We start from the raw sequence: 20,801 nt of genomic DNA, 5'->3' as shown, positions 1-20,801 counted from the left end.
CAAAGTGTTCATGTATATAAATTTATTACATGCACACTAAGGGCGCTCACATTTTGCCATCCATACTTATTGATCACATCCAGGCCATAATTATTTTAAGGATAAGTACTTATCATATTATGACTGGGGATCTAGGGATTTTTTTTAAAGTAATATAGTTATTCTTTGGGGTTTGTTTGTTTGTTTGTTTTTGGTTTGGTTTGGTTTTTTTCGAGACAAGATTTCTCTGTGTAACGTTGGCTGTCCTGAAAGTCACTTTGTAGACCAAGTGCCCTCAAACTCAGAAATCCACTCAAACTCAGAAAGTGCTATGCCACTGCCCAGCATAAAGAATTAAAGAGTCCATTTGTGCCGGGCAGTGGTGACACTTGACTTTAATCCCAATACTTGGAAGGCAGAGGCAGGTGTATTTCTGAGTTCGAGGCCAGCCTGGTCTACAGAGTGAGTTCCAGGACAGCCAGGGCTACACAGAGAAACCCTGTCTCAAAAAACAAAAAAAAAAAAAACAAAACAACAACAACAGCAAAAAAGATTCCGTTTGTAGTTTGTATCATTTCACATAGGAGAGTCATTTCAATGTTTCTAAATTAAGGACACACACCTTAGAGCCTCATGGAGAAACCGTCTGTTTCATATATTAGTGCATCTGTTTTGACAAAGCCGTGTGTTCTCACTGCCTTTAACGTGGTCTCCCCTCCAGCATGCCACAATCATGAGACTTGTGGGCAAAAGAAGAACTTTATGCACTTGACACATGTAATACCCTGCTTGGGAGTTCACTGGGTTCTAGATAAAATTCTAGAAACCTTTGCCTCCCCAGTTTCAATTTCCCATTAACTCTGAGGTCCTCCAGGGCGGCTCCTCATGTCTTTTCCTTTTCCTTTCAGACAACTCGTCCTCCCTCCAGGAAGATGAAGAAGTAGAAATGGAAGCCATCAGTTGGTGGGCAGGCAGTCCAGCCATGAATGGGCATCCTGCCGCTCCACCGGTGACCACAGCTCGTTTCCCCAGCTGGGTCACTTTTGAAGACAATGAAGTCGGCTGCCCTTCGCCGCCAGTCCCCTCTCCAAAGAAGCCAAACACCCCATCTGCCGCAACTGCCGCCCCAGATGTACCTTTCAACTCAACTGGGTCATTTAAGAGGGACCGTCCCAAGAGCACACTGATGAACTTACCCAAAGTTCAAAAGTTGGACATTTCCTCCTTAAACCGGCCACCTTCTGTAATCGAGGCCCCACCCTGGAGGGCCACCAATCCTTTCCTGAATGAGACTCTGCAGGACGTACAGCCCTCGCCTATCAACCCGTTCAGTGCTTTCTTTGAAGAGCAGGAAAGGCGCTCCCAAAACAGTTCCGTTTCCAGTACCACCGGCAAAAGCCAAAGAGATTCTCTGATTGTCGTCTACCAGGATGCCATCAGCTTTGATGATTCAGGCAAAAGCCAGCCCCACCCCGACGCCATCGAAAAGCTCAAGCAACTCCAAATTGATGATCCTGATCCCGTCGGCAATACAGCCCTGCCCGATGACGACCCCACGGCCTCGGTTGAACTGGACGCCCCCTCACCTGCCTCAGCGCTCTCTCAGCCCAGGGACGGGTGGCCAATGATGCTGCGAATCCCCGAGAAGAAAAACATCATGTCCTCTAGGCACTGGGGACCAATCTACATCAAACTGACAGCCAGCGGTTACCTGCAGCTGTATTACGAGCAAGGCTTAGAAAAGCCATTCCGGGAATTCAAGCTGGAGATCTGCCACGAGGTGTCGGAGCCCCGGCTCCAAAACTATGACGAGAACGGGAGGATCCACAGCTTGAGGATAGACCGGGTCACTTACAAGGAGAAGAAGAAATACCAGCCCAAACCTGCTGTGGCCCACGCAGCGGAACGGGAACAGGTAATTAAACTGGGCACCACCAACTACGACGACTTCCGGAGCTTCATCCATGCGGTTCAGGACCGTCTCATGGATTTACCAGTGCTGTCCATGGACCTGAGCACAGTCGGCTTAAACTACCTCGAAGAGGAGATCACGGTGGACGTCCGAGACGAGTTCTCTGGCACAGTGGGCAAGGGAGACAACCAGATCTTACAGCATCATGTCTTGACACGGATCCACATACTGAGTTTCCTCTCTGGGCTCGCCGAGTGCCGCTTGGGCCTCAATGACATCCTCATCAAAGGGAACGAAATCGTTTCCCGGCAGGACATCATGCCCACCACCACCACCAAGTGGATCAAGCTCCACGAGTGCCGTTTCCACGGGTGCGTGGACGAGGACGTGTTTAACAGTTCCCGGGTTATTCTGTTCAACCCTTTGGACGCATGCCGGTTTGAGCTCATGAGGTTTAGGACCGTATTTGCCGAGAAGACCTTGCCCTTCACACTCAGGACCGCAGCGAGCATTAACGGGGCGGAAGTAGAGGTGCAGAGCTGGCTGAGGATGTCCCCCGGCTTCTCCTCTAACCGCGACCCTCTCACTCAGGTTCCCTGTGAGAACGTAATGGTCCGCTACCCAGTGCCCAGCGAGTGGGTGAAAAACTTCCGCAGGGACAGCGTTCTAGGGGAAAAGTCTTTGAAAGCCAAAGTGAACCGGGGGGCAAGTTTTGGTTCTGCCGGTGCCTCTGGCTCCGAGCCCGTCATGAGAGTAACTCTGGGAACGGCCAAGTATGAGCACGCCTTCAACTCCATTGTGTGGAGGATAAACCGGCTGCCAGACAAGAACTCAGGTAGGTAGGGATTCTCATCTCTGGATACAACCACTGAGACTGCTTAGGAGGTGGAGTCAACCTCCTATAGACTAATAGGCCTGTGTGTAGCATTTAGTTAGAATGTATGGTGGTGGTAATAGGGAGGGGAGAAAAGGAGACTAGAAAGGTCCATGTATAGTTATAACCATGACCTAGTATATGTCTTCTGTTTCCAGCCTTACCATTCTCATCTCCCATAAAATATATTTATTATACTACTCAGCAGGGCAGCTAAATAACTGTCCAGGGTAGCCTCTGAACTGCGGGCACGTGTTCCGTGTTCTTGTGTGGTGTGTGTGTGCAAATGCACGTGTGCATATGTGTGGAGGCTGGAGACTGTCATCAGATGCCATTCCTAGGGTGCTAGCCACCCTGTTTGTGAAAAAGATTCTCTCACTGGCCTGGACTCAGTTTACCAGTTTGGCTCAATTGGCCGCCCAGTAAGCCAAGTGATCCACCTGTCTTTGTTCCTCCTCCTGATGGTTTGTGTGTTTTGTTGTTTTAGTTATTTTACTATTTTATGTATGGGCTTTGGGGCTGCATGCATGTCTGTGCACCCGTGCATGCGCATGCATTGCCTGCAGCAGCCAGAAGAAGGTGTCAGATCCCAAGGAACTGAAATTACAGAGGCGTGTGGCTCACCGTGCAAGTGGTAGCAATAAAACCCTGGTTCTCTGCAAGAGCAGCCAGGGCACTCAGCCTCTGAGCCGCGTCTCCAGCCCAGCCCCAGCTCTGGGATTATCTGCAGGCAACACCACCCCTGGCTCTTTCACCTGACATCACCTTCAGGTTCTTGTGAAAGCATTTTTACTTGTTCAAGCTCTGTTGAAGTTTTGTTCTTCTGGAACTCTAAATTAAAATATTAGCTGAGGTACTAGAGGCAATTCCTTCCGAGATCGCAGAGCGTGTGCGTTCTGAAGAGGAACCTTCCCAACGACCCCCAGTCATATGCTCAGGGTACGTGAGAACTGAGCCTTCCGCAACCAGCTACTGTCGGTCATAATATCTCAGACCCAGAGTTTGGTTTTGGGACTCATGATGGAAAAGAGATTAAATAGCCAGGGTATCAAGATCCAAAGGGCTGGCGTTCCAGCAGACAGAAAGTAAAGCAAGGAGTAAGAAAGTAAACCAACTTCCCAGCCTAGCTGTCCTGCTCCCAGCCAGAGGCTGGGCTACTGTGTCTGAGGGAGTTACTAGCAAGACTTCTTGACTGACAAAACAAGGCAGCAGTAACAGCTTTATTTTTGGAGTATGTCAAAGTGACCTCAGTGGCCCGCAACAAGCCCTTAAACCACTCCTCTTGTCTGCAATAAGCCATGCCCATCTGTTAAGGAAAGTGGATTAGCTAGTCAGAGGAGAAGGAGGAGGGAAAAAAAAAATACTGGCTTGAAACTGCCCATGCCTTCTCACACTACCTCTGCTAAACTATTGCTGTGTGTTCAGGGTGTTGTGCTACAAGTGTGGATTGGTTGTATTATCATATCTTAAATGGAATTTGATGAGATAGCAAGAGTCTATTCAACTCCCAAGGCTGCCCAGAAAGTAGGCAACCTCCACCCACTCACCACCCACCCGGCAACCCGGCCTTCTGTGTCAGACACTGGGTGTGGCAGTACAAACTGAAGAGACAGTCAGACCTCTGTGCTGAAGGCTGGGGCGGCCACCCTGGGTTTTCAAACAGTATTCTGCCCTGTACTCGCTTCCTCCTTTCTCCCCTGCTCAGCACTGGGCTCTCCTGGTGCTTAGGTACTTGCTGGCTCGGCCACTGGGGCCCATCTCACTTGACATTGGAAATGAGAAGCCCTGAATTCTCCTGTGGCACAAAAGCCCTGGGGAAGAGACCAAGGTGAGAGGACCGGGCTCTCAAGCTGGGACCTCAGATGAGAGGCTGAGATCTGACGGATGACACTACTCACCTGAAGTCACAAAAGCACATACAAGGGTCTCTCTCTCTCTTTTTTTTTAAGATTTATTTTATTTATATGAGTATACTGTAGCTGTTTCCAGACAGACCAGAAGAGGGCATTAGATCCCTTTACACATGAACTACCATGTGGGTGCTGGGATTTGAACTCAGGACCTTTGGAAAAACAGTCAGTGCTCTCAACCACTGAGCCATCTCTCCAGTCTCCCAAGGGTTTTTGGTTTTTTGGTTTTTGGTTTTTTCAAAACAGGGTTTCTCTGTGTATCCCTGGCTGTCCTGGAACTCACTCTGTAGACCAAGCTGGCCTCGAACTTAGAAATCCACCTGCCTCTGCTTCCCAAGTGCTGGGATTAAAGGCGTGTGCCACCACTGCCCAGCCAAGGGTCTCTTCTTTTTTATTTATTTATTTTTTTATTTGGTATTTTCTTCATTTATATTTCCAATACCACAGGTCCTCTTTATAGATGAAGCCAAATAAATACACACCTCAAATAATCTGCACCCTGGAAACAAAGATTTGTAGCTTCCCAATGTGTGCAAATAATGTCAAAGTGACTTAAAATACTCAAAAGCACCATGTGGAGAATTTTAGTTTTATGCAACAAAGGCTGACCTTAAATGCAGTTGGAGTAGAGGTCTTCAGGATGAGTAGGTCATTGAACTAAGGAAAGGTTAAAGTCAGACATCAGAAAAGATAGCTCCGAAACAGCGCTAGTCACAGAAACTACCAGTCATCTCCTCGGTACAGCCATGGAGACAATTTTTTTGTCATCATTTTTGGTCCTTGGGCCACTTGGCTCAAGTTGACAAGTGACCTGAGCAATCAAGATGGCAGACAGTGCCAGAGAGGATTATTGTCCTAAAGGAGAGAGAAGAAAGGATTGCTAACCAAAAGAAACGGACTATGAATAGAGGGTAGGGAGACAGCAAACAGATATTCAGCAAATGCTTCTGTAGTGCTTCCCGACAGAGAGTGCTCCATAGACTGAGGCCAAGGGAGTGGCTGATTGGGAGTCACACCCACTATTACTTTACTACCATCGTTATGCAGGGGTCGAGACAGGGCTTCTCTGTGCAGCCCTGGTACTCTGTAGAGCAGGCTGGCTTCGAACTCAAATCCCCCTGTCTCTGCCTCTCAAGTGCTGGCATTAAAGACATGCCAGCTGTTAATTTCTCGCTGGGACTAACAGAGTGTGACACTACTGCCTAGTGACGTCAGCCTGAATGTTAATGCTGAATTTCATCAAGAAAGACCTGTTAACATATAGATATGCTTATCTTTATAACCATGAATTGAACCATTCGAGTTTTAAAATGGTTTTGCCCTAACTGTCCACCACACTTACACATTCGATAGCCAAAGCTAGGAATCCAAGAGAAGATTCGACTTTCAGAGTTCCTATGAGTATTCTCTGAGACAATCAGAGAAGGAAGTCACCTTTTAAAAAGAGAAACCACTGGGTGGTGGTGGCACACACCTTTAATCTCAGCACTCGGGAGGCAGAGGCAGATGGATTTCTGAGTTCAAGGCCAGCCTGGTTTACAAAGTGAGTTCCAGGATAGCCAGGGCTACACAGAGAAACCCTATCTTGAAAAACCAAAAAAAAAAAAAAAAAAGAGAGAGAGACAGAGAGAAACCATTTCTCAATATTCCAGAAATGTCCATGAATGCTAATTAGAAAGAAACAAATATTCAGGTCCCTATCTGAGTTAAGAGGCCTTCCACACCGTAGTGAACAGCTTCCGAGGCAGCGCACCGAGTATGCAGGACCTGGTTTGACGTTGGTGAGATCTGAATTGTATTCTTGGTGCTGCTGCTTAATGGTGGTGTGCCCTCATGCAATTGACCTAGCCTTGTCAGAGAGATCTAATTTTTCTCATTTACGAGATAGGGTTATTAGTACCTAGCTCATTCAGAGTGAAATTGGGGAATGCTTTTCAGTGTGAAGCACAGTTTTCATAGAGATGACAAATGACAGCTCTGTAATTAGTCCGTGGCACCCAAAACAATAGATTGAACAGATGTGTTTTCAGATACCATCAAGTTCTGATTAATTTATGTGTGTGTGTGTGTGTGTGTGTGTGTGTGTGTGTGTGTGTATTAGTTTCTGTTCCTTTCCTAAAAGCCAGTGCAAATTTTTCTGTTAAATATCCTAGCCTTACTCTTTAGAAATAACCATTAAATTATGCTACATCTGCGAAAAACAAATACCTCACTCTGGAGTGATTTCCTTGGAGAGAGGGTGTGCGTCTCCTGACTCTCCGAGATTGAAAAACCCTGCCCAGAGCAATAAAGGAAATTGAAATTGTTGACTCGAAGAGGCAGAGAAGAGTTATACCATCAGTCAAAGCCACATCACAGTTTATCTGTAGTCATCTGCCGCCTCTCATCTCTACACTGTCATCCTGCAACCTGGTCTCCATGTTTCAGGGGCCATGAAATTATGACTCAGACAAAGGGGTAGCAGGCCACAGTCACAGCTCTGACACTTTTCTTCGCTGTGACCCCCTGAACCCTCCTCAGCCACCCTAAGACAGTGGTTCGGCAGATCAGATCATTGGTCCAGTGCACTGTGTCCCCCCAGTTTTCCTGTGTGCTGTCCATAACTCTGTCACTTTCATACATCACCCACCCGCAGAAACATGCCCGAGGCACCTCTGAAAATACAAAATGCTATTAGGAGAATTCATCTTATAAAGGAGAGCAGTTTGCTCCAGGCGGCTGTCGCTGATGGTTTCTTGGGTGCCAAGTGCTAATCTCATCTGCTCATTCTTCCAGTCTCAGGCCTCTTTCTTAGTGTTTGTGCTGTGTCCGCACAGCCAGCCCTTGGATCTAAACAGTCATAAAAGCCTATTTCTCAGGCTGTGGACTTTTTTTCCCATTTGTTTTTTTGTTTGCTCTCATTTTTACAAATGATGTTTAATCACCTTGGTACTTCTTTTTATTTATTTATCTTCTATTTTATGTGCATTGGAGTTTTGCCTGCATGTCTGTCTGTGTGAAGGGGTCGGCCCTCCTGGAACTGGAGTTAGAGAGAGTTGTGAGCTGCCGTGAGGGCGCTGAGAACTGAAACTAGGGTCTTCCATAAGAGCCGCCATTGCTTTTAACCACTGAGCCCTCTCTCTCTAGCCTCCATGGACTGTGGCTTTTATGCTGGTGTCCAGGCTGCTGTAATCAAGAGGCACAGGATGAAAGGGTCTGAGGCTCTCAGAGCCTGATGTCTGGGGAAGCGCCTGATTGGACCCTCAGCAAGCAGCCAGGCTCGGAGCCTGCAGCGTTAGCAGGGTGGCGCATTAGCCTCCTTTCCCTTTTCATTTCCTCCTCAAAGGACTTAACGTCTGGATGCTTTCTTTCTGTTGCAGCTTCTGGCCACCCACACTGTTTCTTTTGCCACCTTGAGCTTGGCTCTGACCGGGAAGTGCCTTCCAGATTTGCCAACTATGTAAACGTTGAGTTCAGCATGCCCACGACTTCTGCCTCCAAAGCAGCCGTGAGATCCGTGTCTGTGGAGGACAAGCCTGACGTCAGGAAGTGGGTCAATTATTCTGCACACTACAGCTACAAGGTAGCCTGGAGAGGGCTTCCCGCTGAGGTGTCCAAGCCCATTTGTCTGCCCCGCCCCTCCCCCCACTCCTTCCAGCAGATGCTTCTTATATAGGCCCTTTACATTCATAGCTGTGGGTGAATCTGCTCTGACTTTAATGAAATAATCCCTCGCGGGTAAGAGAGAAACTAGGCAAAAACTTAAGGGGCTGATGAGAATGTATTATCTGACGTAAATAGCAGCACAAAGAACAGTGGGACGAAGCGGGACCTGGTCCCATCTGTGGTAAGATTTCTGCTTTGGAGGGATTGATCTTGGAAATGGGGGCAGGGAGGGCTGGGAACATGATAAGCTGAAGCAAATATTTCGTCTACGGGAGTTGTGTATCAGAACCCAGCAGAGGCACTGGACTGTAGGAGTGCAAACTTAAAAGCCAAACCCTTTCACAGTGATAATGGGATCGAGACTGGGGGGGGGGGGGTTTCAGTCAAAACTGGAGAGCCGGTTTTCTTGCTGGGGGGGGGGGGGTACTGGGGGCTTTGAAGACAGGGTCTCCCCCTGTAGCTCAGTCCAGCTTTGAGTTCTGTTTTCCAGCCTGTGAGCACTCAGATTATAGGTAGATCACCGTGAAACAGGGGCTTGCAACATATCAAAATGATAATGTCCTGCGGAGGGAAGAGAAAAGTCTCGGTGAAAGATTTCACAGAGTCATTGGATCATTTCCTACATATAATGATAACCACAGATTTATATAATTTATGATTCCTCTAAATACTTTCTTAGTTGTAGCATCTAAAACTGTTTTAACTACCAAGAAGAACGAATGCCCCATCTTGTGGCCATGATAAAACTAGCAGTTCCCGCAACCATGGACTGCAAGCTGTCTTCAGTTGTCGCCTCCAATGAAGAAAACATTCCGTGCTGAGAAGCAGCCCAAGTCATGGGATTGCTAAGTGCAAAGAAGTCCCTTCCTAAGAGGCTTTAGTCAGGCGTGATACTCTTTAAAAGCAGTTTATTTAGTTACTTATTTATTTAATGTGTGTGGGTGTTTTGTCTGCATGTATGTCTGTGCCTGAGGAGACCTTGGCACTGGAGTCACAGACAGTGGTGAGCCACCATGTAGGTGCTGGGAATTGAACCCAGGCCCTCCAGAAGAGCAGCCAGTGAGTGTTCTTAACCACTGAGCCATCTCTCGAGCCCAAGGCATGCTACTTTCATGTTTCTTTTCTTTTTCTTTTTCTTTTCTTAAGATTTATTTATTTTATTTTTATGAGTGCACTGTAGCTGTCAGACAAACCAGGAGAAGGCATCGGATCCATTACAGATGGTTGTGAGTCACCATGTGGTTGCTGGGAATTGAACTCAGGACCTCAGGAAGAGCAGTCAGTGCTTTTAACTTCAGAGCCATCTCTCCAGCCCAGAGAGCAACTTCTTGACAGGATTTTGCAGGAGGTCGAACAGAACAATAAATGTTCCAATTCTTATTAGTGTAAAGACTTTTTAAAAATGAAATAATGAAGGGCCTTAAGTGGTCAATGACAGAGACATTTAGTCACTCTATTCACCATTGCCTACTGGAATCCCACACCATTGAATAAAATCAACGAGATCTGTTCTTATCCCTCGAACCTATGGAATAGTGGAGGCAGGGACGACAGATATATGCAGAGAAAACTTGTTCTCCCTCCTGAATTGGCACACAGGTAGTATTTGAGCAACTCTGGGAGACGAAGAATGAATAAGAATTTTCCACATGGACCATGGGGAATCCTAGAGTCCTTGGGACTGGGGTTCCACTGTGTCAGCTGCCAGAACACCCACGAGACTCCAGGCAATTCCACAGGACCTCCGGGGGTTCATTTGGGTCATTTGTCTCATGCTCCTCCTTTCCCTTTCCTCTTAGTCCTGATGTTTTCTCCATCTTTTATTTTTGCAGGTGGAAATTGAACAGAAAAAGAGTTTGAAGCCAGACTTTGAGGGAGAGGACTTGGAAAACCCAAAGGAATGTGGGGTACAGTGACAGGGACCACCCCTCAAGGAACTCAAGAGTGTCTTCCCGAATAACTCAAGTTTAAGTCAACACCTGCTGTGGCTGCTCTGTGGGGGGCAGTCTCCCTGGGTTTCCTGTGTGCCCTTACCTGTGGGCCCCAGGGAATCCTCAGGGGGCTGCTTCCAATAGGCTCCCCGGCACTGAGCATGCCTGAAGCATGTGACGCCCCCGGCTTCTGGAGTTTACTATGGATTGAGCCCCCTTGTCTCTTTTCTGCTTACATCGTGGCGCTGGTATGTGGTTGGCAGTGACGATCAGAGACCTGAAAAGAAGCTCCAACATCAGTGTCAGCAGTTTGTCCCCAGTACTCACGGGTCCCTTGTATGTTTCTGGAAAAAAGTAGCCTTGACAGTTGATTAAGAATCCATCTCTGATGCTCCCTCTATAAAAGATTCAAAGACTCCCAAAGCCATTTCTCTGGGCCTGCTTTTCGAGATACCTCTATTTCTTTTTTAAATGGTGGCATTCTGCAGCAGAGGGTTTCCAAATGTCTCCCTTCTGGTTCTGGATTTGTTCAAGATCAAAACGCTCTTCCAGATCCCTCCTCTCCCATTTGCTATCCTAAATCAGGGCGCTCTGTGGCAAAGCCCTCCCTATCTGATCATTTCAAATTCGGGTGTTGCAGCTTAAGTCTACAGATGGACTAGACTGGATTCACAGTCTGTTGGGGGGGAAAAAAAAAACGATCTTATTTTTCTTCCCTTGAAGGAAAAGGAGCATTAAATGTCAGCTTATATTCAGTTCAGAGGACAGCTTCAATCATAAAATATGCCAGATTCTCACTGGTCACTTTAAATTCCCGAAATAGAGTCATGGCTGTAATTTCATGTGTGTAGAAGAGACACTTGGAATTTCCTTTTATACCTCAGATACAATGACTGTTACACATCTCTTCCCTCAAAATCTAGAGACATTTAAGCTTAAAAGATCGTTGTAAAAGCTGTGTTTGAATGATCTTTACCCCAAATTCCAAGGTTGGTAGTTAAAATAGTGTCAAAGTTCAAAAGGCACCAGGTGGCGGCGGCACACACCTTTAATCCCAGCATTTGGAAGGCAGAGGCAAGTCTGCCTGAGTTCAAAGTCAGCCTGACCTATAGAGTGAGTTCCAGGACAGCCCTGGGTGCAGAGAGAAATCCTGTCTAGAAAAACCAAAACCAAAACAAAAAGGCAGAAGGCTCCAGAGTAGAGCTGGGGAAAGCCAGTCTCCAGTGCCAAGAATGTGAAATCCTGATTCCAGGACTCAGGCCAGCCTCCTTTTCCCTCCCTCCCCGCCCCCTGCTTATTTGTACTCTGGTAAATTCTCTCAAGAAGAAGACAGTGAGAGGACAGAATGCATATTTTATCAGACTTGGGGAATATGTGGAAATAAATAGAAAAGATCTGTAGTTTGGGACAAAGCGACTCGAGCTTTTTTTCAGCTCATATTCAGTGAGCTATGTACTGACTTAGGCATTAGAAACCATTGCCGTGTTTTGAACCATATGTTTAACTCTCTAAGCATTAGATTGAAATGAAAAGGACAAGCTGCATGGGCCTAGATGGGAAGACCTGTATTTTGAGAGTTTAAAATGTCACCCTTTGAGCACAGAGGTGTGTGTGTGTATGTGTGTGTGGTGTGTGTGTGTGTGTAGTGTGGTGTGTGTTGATGAGAACTAGGGAGATTTGATATTGTAACAGTCCATATAGAAATGTTTTTTTGAGGAGTTCAGTTTTGAAGCAGGAATAGATCCACGGCTGGTCACAAAGCTAATGCCGTCCATCTGTGGTGGTAGGTCTTTAACAGCTGTGCATGATGCATCGGCCAGCACACGCCTGAGTGGAGGCTTACATTCAAGTCTAGCTACTGTATTTTAGGGGAGACATTAATAAGTTGACCGTATCCACAGGCAGGTGACCCCTGGTTATAGAAGGAGGGGGGAGGTGCAGCTCTCCAGCAGAGCAGAGGGCATGGCCGGGAAGGGAGCGCAGGGAAGTTGGGGAATGAGGTAATGGTCAATTACCAACCAGGGTTTCCGCAGAGCTATAAAAAGGAAGAAGGGTTAGCTTTGTTTTGCATAACTTCAAAGGCAAAAAGAAATAGGAACAGAAGAGAACTTTACAGATGACAGTTACAGGAATCTTCTAGGAAAGAAGTGTTCTAAAGAAGAACGGGTAAAGTAAGATGTCCTGCTGCAGCAAGTGCCCAGAGGTTAACCCGGCCAGCTATCCCAGGGACGGTCACGCTGGGTTGGGCAAGATGGCAGGAAAGCTCTTTTTCAAACAATCTTGATAGGAGTGAGGCTGTCTAAGCCCCAGGCAGCCTTTCCGCTATGTGTTTTGTGCTGTTGGAGGGCAGTAGAGTTGTCGAGAAGAAGTCTGTGTTTTTCCACACTTGGGTTAAAGGCCTTGAGAGTCTCAGCTGACCAGTGGGCTGAAGAGTTGGTTGAAAGGGTGAAGGTCATCTCTGGCTTAGCCCTGTGTCAGGAGCCCTGCCTGGGCTGCTAGCAGGCACAGCACCTGTTTTGCCTTGTTCTTCCCATCCCCTTGGCTAATTCTTCTGCCTTGGTACTTCACCTGAACTATTTGGACTTTTTAAGATTTGTTTTGCCTTAATCAAAAGATGAAACAAAAAGTCCCTCTGCCCTATTTATATTTGGCAAGCAATTTATCACTAATTTTTAAGTATGGACTACCCTCTTGGTTCCATCAAATTTGGTCGGCCTCTACTGTGCTTAGGGTCATTACGGATCACACGTAGGGAGGTGATGTGTAGTTCAGGACTTACTGATAACCTACCTAAAAAACATATAGTTGGGCAGATTACCTTTTGATATGCAGAATGTTTGCTTGCCACAGTGGTCCTCAACTTTTATTTTTCTGTGCTTACAAAAACAAAAACAAAACCCAAATCTATATTATCAATATCATAAAAATATGAAAAGTGGTAGAAACCAATCCAAACGTATTAGTTGCCACGTAGTATCAAAAACTTGTTTTTGTGTCTAGGACTTCTGTTTCGACTTTACAGTGAAACAAGACAAAAAGATAATTAAGCATTCTAATGTATCAGACAAGAGGTCTGCTCAGTGATAGAGAGCCTGCCTAGGGTGCACAAGGTCCAATGAGTGTGGTTCAAACCCCAGTGTCCCCGAAACAAACAACAACAGAAAAGAGTGGCAGTTATTTTGAGGGCAGAGAGATCCCTAAAGCCCCCCTTGTTGACATAGTATGGTTACCCTTTAGGAAAAGCTAGCCCCTTCCTCCTTACTCTCTAGACTTCTTTTCCAATTTGCTTTCTGATCTGCCCAAGACCTCCCCACGTTCACTGTGAGAGCTTATCCTCATGAGTGCTCCTTAATTGAAAAGACTTCATATCTGAAGTGAGATGGATCTCTGTTTAGAAACATAGTTGAGATCAGGAGTTCATGTCCCTAGAAGCTCTGTTCCTGAGAAATGTAACACGTGAGCCTATTTATTCATTGTGATTCAAACGCCTATAGAGTGTGAGCCACAGCAGGGCTCGGCCGCTTTAAATACTTCTAAATCAAACGTACTCATTAAAGAAATGGAAATTATTGACACTCTGACTCTGAGACTATCCTGTGCTTACAGCTAGCAAGCCGCAATCATTTTCTGGAGGACTTAAGTCATGATTTGGCTCTGCTTTCATCCCTGCCTCCAGTGTCACCCAAGTGTCAGGATGGTGGCACTCAATGTGTTGCTGAGTCTGACCTACAGAGTCACCTATTCACATCAAGGAACACTTGTGCTCTACACTCAGAGGGGGGGGGGGGGGGACGACACAGGTGCTGTCCACAGTTACGCTATTGATTCAGTTTCGTTGCTGCCAATCAAACAAACCTGTGAGCCTCTGCCTCCTCACTGTGACAGTGACTCATGGAAGACGCTCACATCTGATGGAGTGCTCAGCCAGTCCTGCTGAGTCGGGTGTTTGTCCTCCCATCTGTAACCATGTCCTCACAGGAGATGGGAGTCTGAGCCAGGAAGGCGGGGCTCACAGGTGAAATCATGATTTCAAAGCTGGCTTATATTTTGTCTTTTTTTTTTTTTTTGGTTTTTTCAAGACAGGGTTTCTCTGTATGGCCCTGGCTGTCCTGGAACTCACTTTGTAGACCAGGCTGGCCTCAAACTCAGAAATCTGCCTGTCTCTGCCTCCCGAGTGCTGGGATTAAAGGCGTGTGCCACCACTGCCCAGCTGGTTTATATTTTTTAATCATCTGTTAAAGGGTAGAAAAACAAGAGAATGAGCTGACTTTTTTTTTCCACCTTAAAGGTCTTGGGAATTAATTGCTATGAGTAGGAAGCATTGCCATTTATACTTTTATAAATTCCCCTGATAAAAGGTGGTAAATTTATCTCTTCTAAGAATGGTTGGCTCAGATTAATCCTAGCAGGTCTGAAGTTGAGATTGTGATAAGATTAGAATGTGATAGAGAATCCAATCGAAATTAACAAAAAATTAAATAAAAATATACCATCTAATAAGTGAATCTTGTGGTAACGCTTCACTGCCACTACCATGACAGCATTTTATATAACATTCATTGCTCAGTATATTTATTGCCTCTATGGTTCTGATGGGTGTTTTCGAAACATGACCACTGTGGCGTTGCCAATTCTGTACAAATCACCACATATTAAGTATGCTCTTTGAAAATGAGATTGGCTTTAGACATTCTCATTCCTAATCGTGTATTAAAGAGATTAAGAGTGAAGGAGATACAGGCGGGCAGATCTTAAGTGTGGGAACAAATGCATGCCAGTAACATCCCCGCGGTCGCCTAAGCAAGAGCATGGAAGTTTTCTATTTCTTCTAGTGTGCCTTAGCCAATTTGCCAAAGTCCAGTCCTGTACTTTAAGAGTTGAAAGGGAGTTTGGGAAGAGCATGCATATGTCAACTTACAATTCCAAGCCATAAAGGCAGAACATTTCAATAGTACTATGTTCTGCAGAACCTGGAAAAAGGCAAATAAAAACTGGACATAATGAAAAGCTACGAAAAAAACAGACTAAAGAAAATAAATTTCAGTATGAAAAGAATTGGAAACTATCCAGCACTGGACCCTGAAATTTAGTACGAAGCTATAGGAAAGAAGGGGCATCGCGGCCATAGACAGCAAAGGTCTTCAGCTCTGCCAGGATTGCTCAAGTGCTGTTTAAGGTACTGTTAGCAGCCAGCTTCCCTGCGGGGACAAGATGCCACACACTAAGCTGTTGGTAAGGCATGCTGTGACAGCTTTGTGGAGGAAAAAGTTGGGCTTTCTGTGACTATTTAAAGGACCCAAGCATGGAGCCAGCTAGTATTGCTGACTGACCTGTTATCTTCTTAGTTTCCAGAGACAAAAAGAGAGAGCACTGGGCGTTTGTTTCTTCAGGTTGTTTTTCCAGCAATGGTTTTATGGGTTGTTTCGCAAAATATCCCTCCCTGCCACTTTTTGTTGATATTCCATGTCAGTATGATTCTTACAATTCTTATGCTTTAAGAACCAAGAAGTTTAAAGTAGGAGAGTGGAGACCAGCTTTCTCCTGCTCAGCCCCCCTCCCCCCTCCCCCTCCCCCTCCCCCCTCCCCACTGCTCAGATGATGGAAATGCTTGAAAGCCCCCAATCCTATTCTGCTGTTCAACTTCAGAATACCAGTTGAATATGAAGGTCAGAGGGCAGTCTCCCAAGTGGATACTGGGGTGTGAATACCTCAATACCTCCAAGTTAAAGATGTTAGGATGTTAGGATGTAGGATGCTGGGATGGTCTGTGATCTGTGAAAGACCATAGGAGAGAGGGGGGAAACAAGCTAATCTGGAGCCATCTGCAATTTTAGCAAAGCCAAGTGAGAGAGAAGGCCGGGCACTGTACATAAAAAAATGTGCTTAATTTCTTTTTCTTAGTAGCTTCTCTGTGTATTGTGTTTGAATATGCTTTTAGTTTTGTTGGAGGGGGTTGGTTATACTTACTCAGATAGAATGGATCAATTCTAACTGGTCAGATGGAATTCCAGCATCCCCTCCGGGTTCATTCCCATGTTCTGCCTCAGATGAAACCCCAGTTCTCACTGTGGACACTAGCCACACGGTGGCTAAAGCCTTAAGTGCCACCACTGCTCATGCCCATATCTTACAGGGAGCCTCGACTGCACCAGTTCTGTGGACACAGGTGAACCCTTAGCTCTCAGCATCAGCCTGTTGGATTTAAGGGTTTTCAGGAATGGTTGGTGCCTTGTGTGTCATGAATCCCCCGTCCCCTCCGCCAGCATTCGTGTATCTCTTATGGTCACTTGCCAACAGGAACTGGACAACCCTCTGCCATATCGAGAAGGTTCATCAGGATTGGTGTTTGGAATGGAGGAGCATCCTTCTTCACCCTCCATTTCTGTAAGGTCCATATGAATTTCAGTGTGTCGGTGGCTGAGCCCACAATCCAGTGAATGCCCTGACCATTCTGAGGCTTGTATTTCCTGTCATTTGTCATTCATCCCCACTCAGTGTAACTTCTTGCACTATTGTGGCTCGTTTTATGTAAAACCAGTTAACTTTAAAAAGAATGTGCCTATGTAATAATAAAGTCTACACACTGGCAATTTCTGCAGAGGTGATGTTTTGTTTTAGATGTTTTCCTGAATAATCTGTAATATCTTTTGGGGGGGACTATGAAAAGGAAGTATTAATAAAAAATTTAAGCAAAGTGACATTGCAGTGTTTAATGAATACAGCCTGATAAAGAGTGTTTGTCTGGCATGGTAGTGTATGTCTTTAATAAAAGTAAATTAAAACTTTAAAAAAAAAGAGTAGATGTTTACTAATGAGGTCCATTACCCAGGCAATATCGTTTTGGGTCATAAGATGACAAGTAATTTGCTTAAATTATTTTAGATAAATTTATCATTTATACAATTTAAGTCAGTTCTAAATCCACTAATTGCATTCTATTTTTTTGTCAGGAACCATAATGAGACAAGCTAATAACTAGCCGGTGATCATCCTGAAATGGCCTGCTTTGGATTATTATATAATCTTCGACAGGTGTACCCTTATTAAGCAAGGCTGTAAGGGATTCATTTTAGGAAAGATTCCTGCTATTAATATGCTTTTCCTGTTATTATTAAACATATATAATAGTCACTAAGTAGTAGCACACCCCTTTGGAGCAGATACATGAAGATGTACTGTCTTATAGTGATGCTATATAGATAAATAGATGACTTAAGTCTTTATGATGATCCTATAGGAATTCCTAAAATTATATCAGTGATTACTAAGCTCTTTTATAGTGGGACCGCTATTAGGTCCTTTTCTGATAATCAAAACTGTGATGAGAACTCTGCCAGTCTCCCAAGTGTCACCAGTTAATTGCTCTTAGATGGTAACCAGATTTTCTGCTACTCAGAGCACATTCCAAGAGGTTGTAAAAGGATTAACCAAAGGTCATAAAAAGGGAACTAAGGATTTATTATAGGTGCTAGGACAGAAGATAAAATACTGACTGGGATTATCTATACAAAACTTCACTAATAACTTAGTTATGGTTTTAAACCTTCAGTGAACCTGTGGAGCTGTGACAGGTGATGGATGTTGAGCCAGATAATTACTCCTAATGGATATGCTTGTAAACATTCTCTGTTGTAAACTTCTATTTCAATTTATGATTTGATTTTCTGTGTGAACTTGTGATGAACTTTTTAACATGTGATCATGTATTCTGAAAGATGTTTAAGGGCTGAGGACAAAGAGAAGAGTCAGAACTGAGGGAGTGGGGTGAGAGGAACGAAGGTGAGAAGAACTCAGCTGAGGAGAAGTTTTTAGACAGAGCATTTTTTAGGTTAGAAGGAGAATGCAGAGTGGAATAACTTAGAAACGATAGGTAACATAAAATACTAAGAGAGCAGTGTGCAGAATGCAGAGGGAAAGAGGAACAAAGAAGATGCTGCAGAGAGCAGAAGGAGCAGGCAGGCGTCTCCTTACCATGGGACAGATCAGGTCCCATAGTAAGGGCAAGGCAGGCTTAGCCTTATTAAAAGAAACAAAGCTTTTATCTTACAAGCATGGGTTCAAATCATTTAGCATTAAAAGGGTAGAAGCCTTCTCTTTCTCCATGTAATAAAGATTGGAGCTCATTTTCCATCCAGAATGAGTGAGTTCTTTCTGCACCGGTGCTTGGTCTTTTGCTCCATGTGTAAGTATGTGTATGTATGGATGTGTGTGTAAGTATGTAATTGTGAGTATGTATGCATGTGTGTGTGTGTAAGTATGTAATTGTGAGAATGCATGCAAGCTGGGCCCAACTGTGTTTGAACAGAATTGTATAAATGTATTAATGAGCATGAATGAATCTGTATATGAACTTATGTGAGATTTTGCATATCTACTACTTATGTAAAAGTTTTTCCTTCTGCGAATATTATTCTCTTCTCCTGGTTCAATAGAAGTTTATTGCTCCAAACTTCCCCCTAGCCTGACAAGCAAGAGGCATCTGGACAATAGGGAAAAGGCTCTAGCAATTAATCCTTTACTTAATCTCCTGCTGTTTTAGGATGAGATGCTAAGTGCCCGAGACTGTAGTCTCTGGTCTCAGAAGAACACAGAAGGCAGGTCAGCTACAATAGCATAGTAATTTAGACTTAGATAAGTAAACTTTTTATTATACAGCAACCCTAAATTTCTCTTCCTTCCCCCTCTGCTACCTCAAGAAGAACCGACATGAAAGAAGAAATCATCCCCCGCTGGAGCTGGTCCCCAGCAATTTTATTTATTTTGTCCTAACTGCTATGAGAAAATACATGTAACAAGTCCTCGAGGTTTTCTTGGAGGTAAGTATGCAAAGCAGTCCATAAATGATGAGTTTGTACATAATTCCTGTTCTACTGCCAGTGCTCAGCCAATAATTAATTAGTGAATACTAATTGCTAATGTCAACATAACCCACAATTTTGGGGGGAAAAATCAGTATAGAACTATGGGAAAGATTAAAAGCAAAGAAGATGATGTCAAGGTTTGGTTTGAGTTTGGTTTGTTTGTTTGAGTAGACAAAATATAAATAGACAGCATTGTGCTTGGGTTAATTCACATGAACCAAGGAAGGATATGTTATGACAAAACACAAGCATGTACTGTGGAAGAGCTCAGACTAGTTCAGTGGCTCCTGCTGTGGAAAGATGTCTGTCCTGAATGGTACACAGAATTCCATTGTCTGTTCCGTAGTAAACTGGGGCTAGGAAGTGGTGTCAAAAGACCAGCTGGGACTGGAGAGATGGCTCAGTGGTTAAGAGCACTGACTGCTCTTCTAGAGGTTCTGAGTTCAATTCCCAGCAACCACATGGTGGCTCACAACCATCTGTAATGGAGTCTGGTGTGTGTCTAAAGACAACTACAGTGTATTTGTATAAATAAATAAATCTTTTTTTTTTAAGTTATTAGCTAAGTAGGAGCAGAACGTTTCCTTAAGTTGAGGATTCTGGAAAGTATTTCCTTTCCACTATTCTCCTGTCCGTTTAATAAACTTGGAGACATAGCTGTGGTTTCCACATTGTTCCAGTTTTAGCCTATAGGTCCTCCTTTTCCTAACTTCCCAGGATACGTGTAGCTTAGGCAACAGCCTTGCCACTGTTCTGCAGAATTTGGGTAGGGAAATTGAGGATGAGGATAAGTGATGAAGGTTAAAATGTCTTCGATGCCATTGGTTAGTTGTTTAAGAATTCTCTCAACCACTTGGTCACCTCCAATATTCCTCTATGTTGCCCCAGCTTAATTCTCCAAGCATAGCATTAGGGGTAAGAGAGAGAGGAGCCAGCAGTTGACCGCTTGCTGTTCTTCCAGGGGACCTGAGTTCAGTGCACAGGCACACATCAAAACACCCTGTGACCCCAGCTCCAGGGGCATCAATGCTCTTTGGCCTCTGTGGGTGCCTACACTCACACTTACATGTACCACACATAGACATATGTAGTGAGAGTTTTGGTTTCTTTTCAAACCCAGTCGTGGTATGTGAATATCTTTTTGTTTTAATCCCAGGTATGGGATAAGAGGCGGCTTCACCGCAGGTGATTATGATTTGCCTGGGGGGGGGGGGGGGGCAGGGTGTGTGTGTGTGTGTGTGTGAGTGTGTGATCTTTGAGAGCTGCTGATATCTGAGGACTCTGGTGAGGTTATAAATGAGAGAGCCCCAAGAGGGCCTGCCTGCCTGTGACAGCTGCTGCAGCTATGTTTGCTGTTGCTGGTTGGCTGGAGAGTCTGATAACCAAGATTGTACTCATCACAAAAAATAAGGCATCCCTAATCAGCAGGAAGTAATCTAAAAAGATCTGTGTCCCCATTCCCCTCCAACCTTCTTTCTCTTCTACCTAGTGTTGGAGAATTAGAACAGAGGCATAAGAACCCAATAAAATAACCACCCCCCAAAATAGCACCAACAGACATATATACACATTTATGTTGTTGTTATTTTGTTTTTCCAAGTGGGGTGTCTCTGAATAACAGAGCCCTGGCTGTCCCAGAATTCACCTTGTAGACCAGGCTGCCCTCCAACTCACAGAGCCCTGCCCGCC

General features: G+C 44.9%; 1 protein-coding gene across 12 annotated transcripts in view; it reads left to right on the top strand.

The window, feature by feature from the left end:
- Ston2 (stonin 2) overlaps positions 1–16,949 on the top strand; it is a 153,428-nt gene extending 136,479 nt beyond the window's left edge. For all 12 annotated transcript variants that reach the window (NM_175367.6, XM_006515374.3, XM_030246511.1 and 9 more), the window contains 3 exons: positions 888–2,726; positions 8,035–8,237; positions 10,153–16,949. In NM_175367.6, coding sequence (NP_780576.1) covers positions 888–2,726; positions 8,035–8,237; positions 10,153–10,236 — 2,126 coding nt within the window. In that variant the 3' untranslated portion in view covers positions 10,237–16,949. The remainder of the gene's footprint in view (positions 1–887; positions 2,727–8,034; positions 8,238–10,152) is intronic.
- Positions 16,950–20,801: the final 3,852 nt, after the last annotated feature.

The sequence above is a fragment of the Mus musculus genome, chromosome 12 (genome assembly GCF_000001635.26).
Source record: "Mus musculus strain C57BL/6J chromosome 12, GRCm38.p6 C57BL/6J".
NCBI lineage: Eukaryota > Metazoa > Chordata > Mammalia > Rodentia > Muridae > Mus > Mus musculus.
Note: the sequence above shows the minus strand (reverse complement) of the source record. Positions and strands in the feature narration are given on the sequence as shown.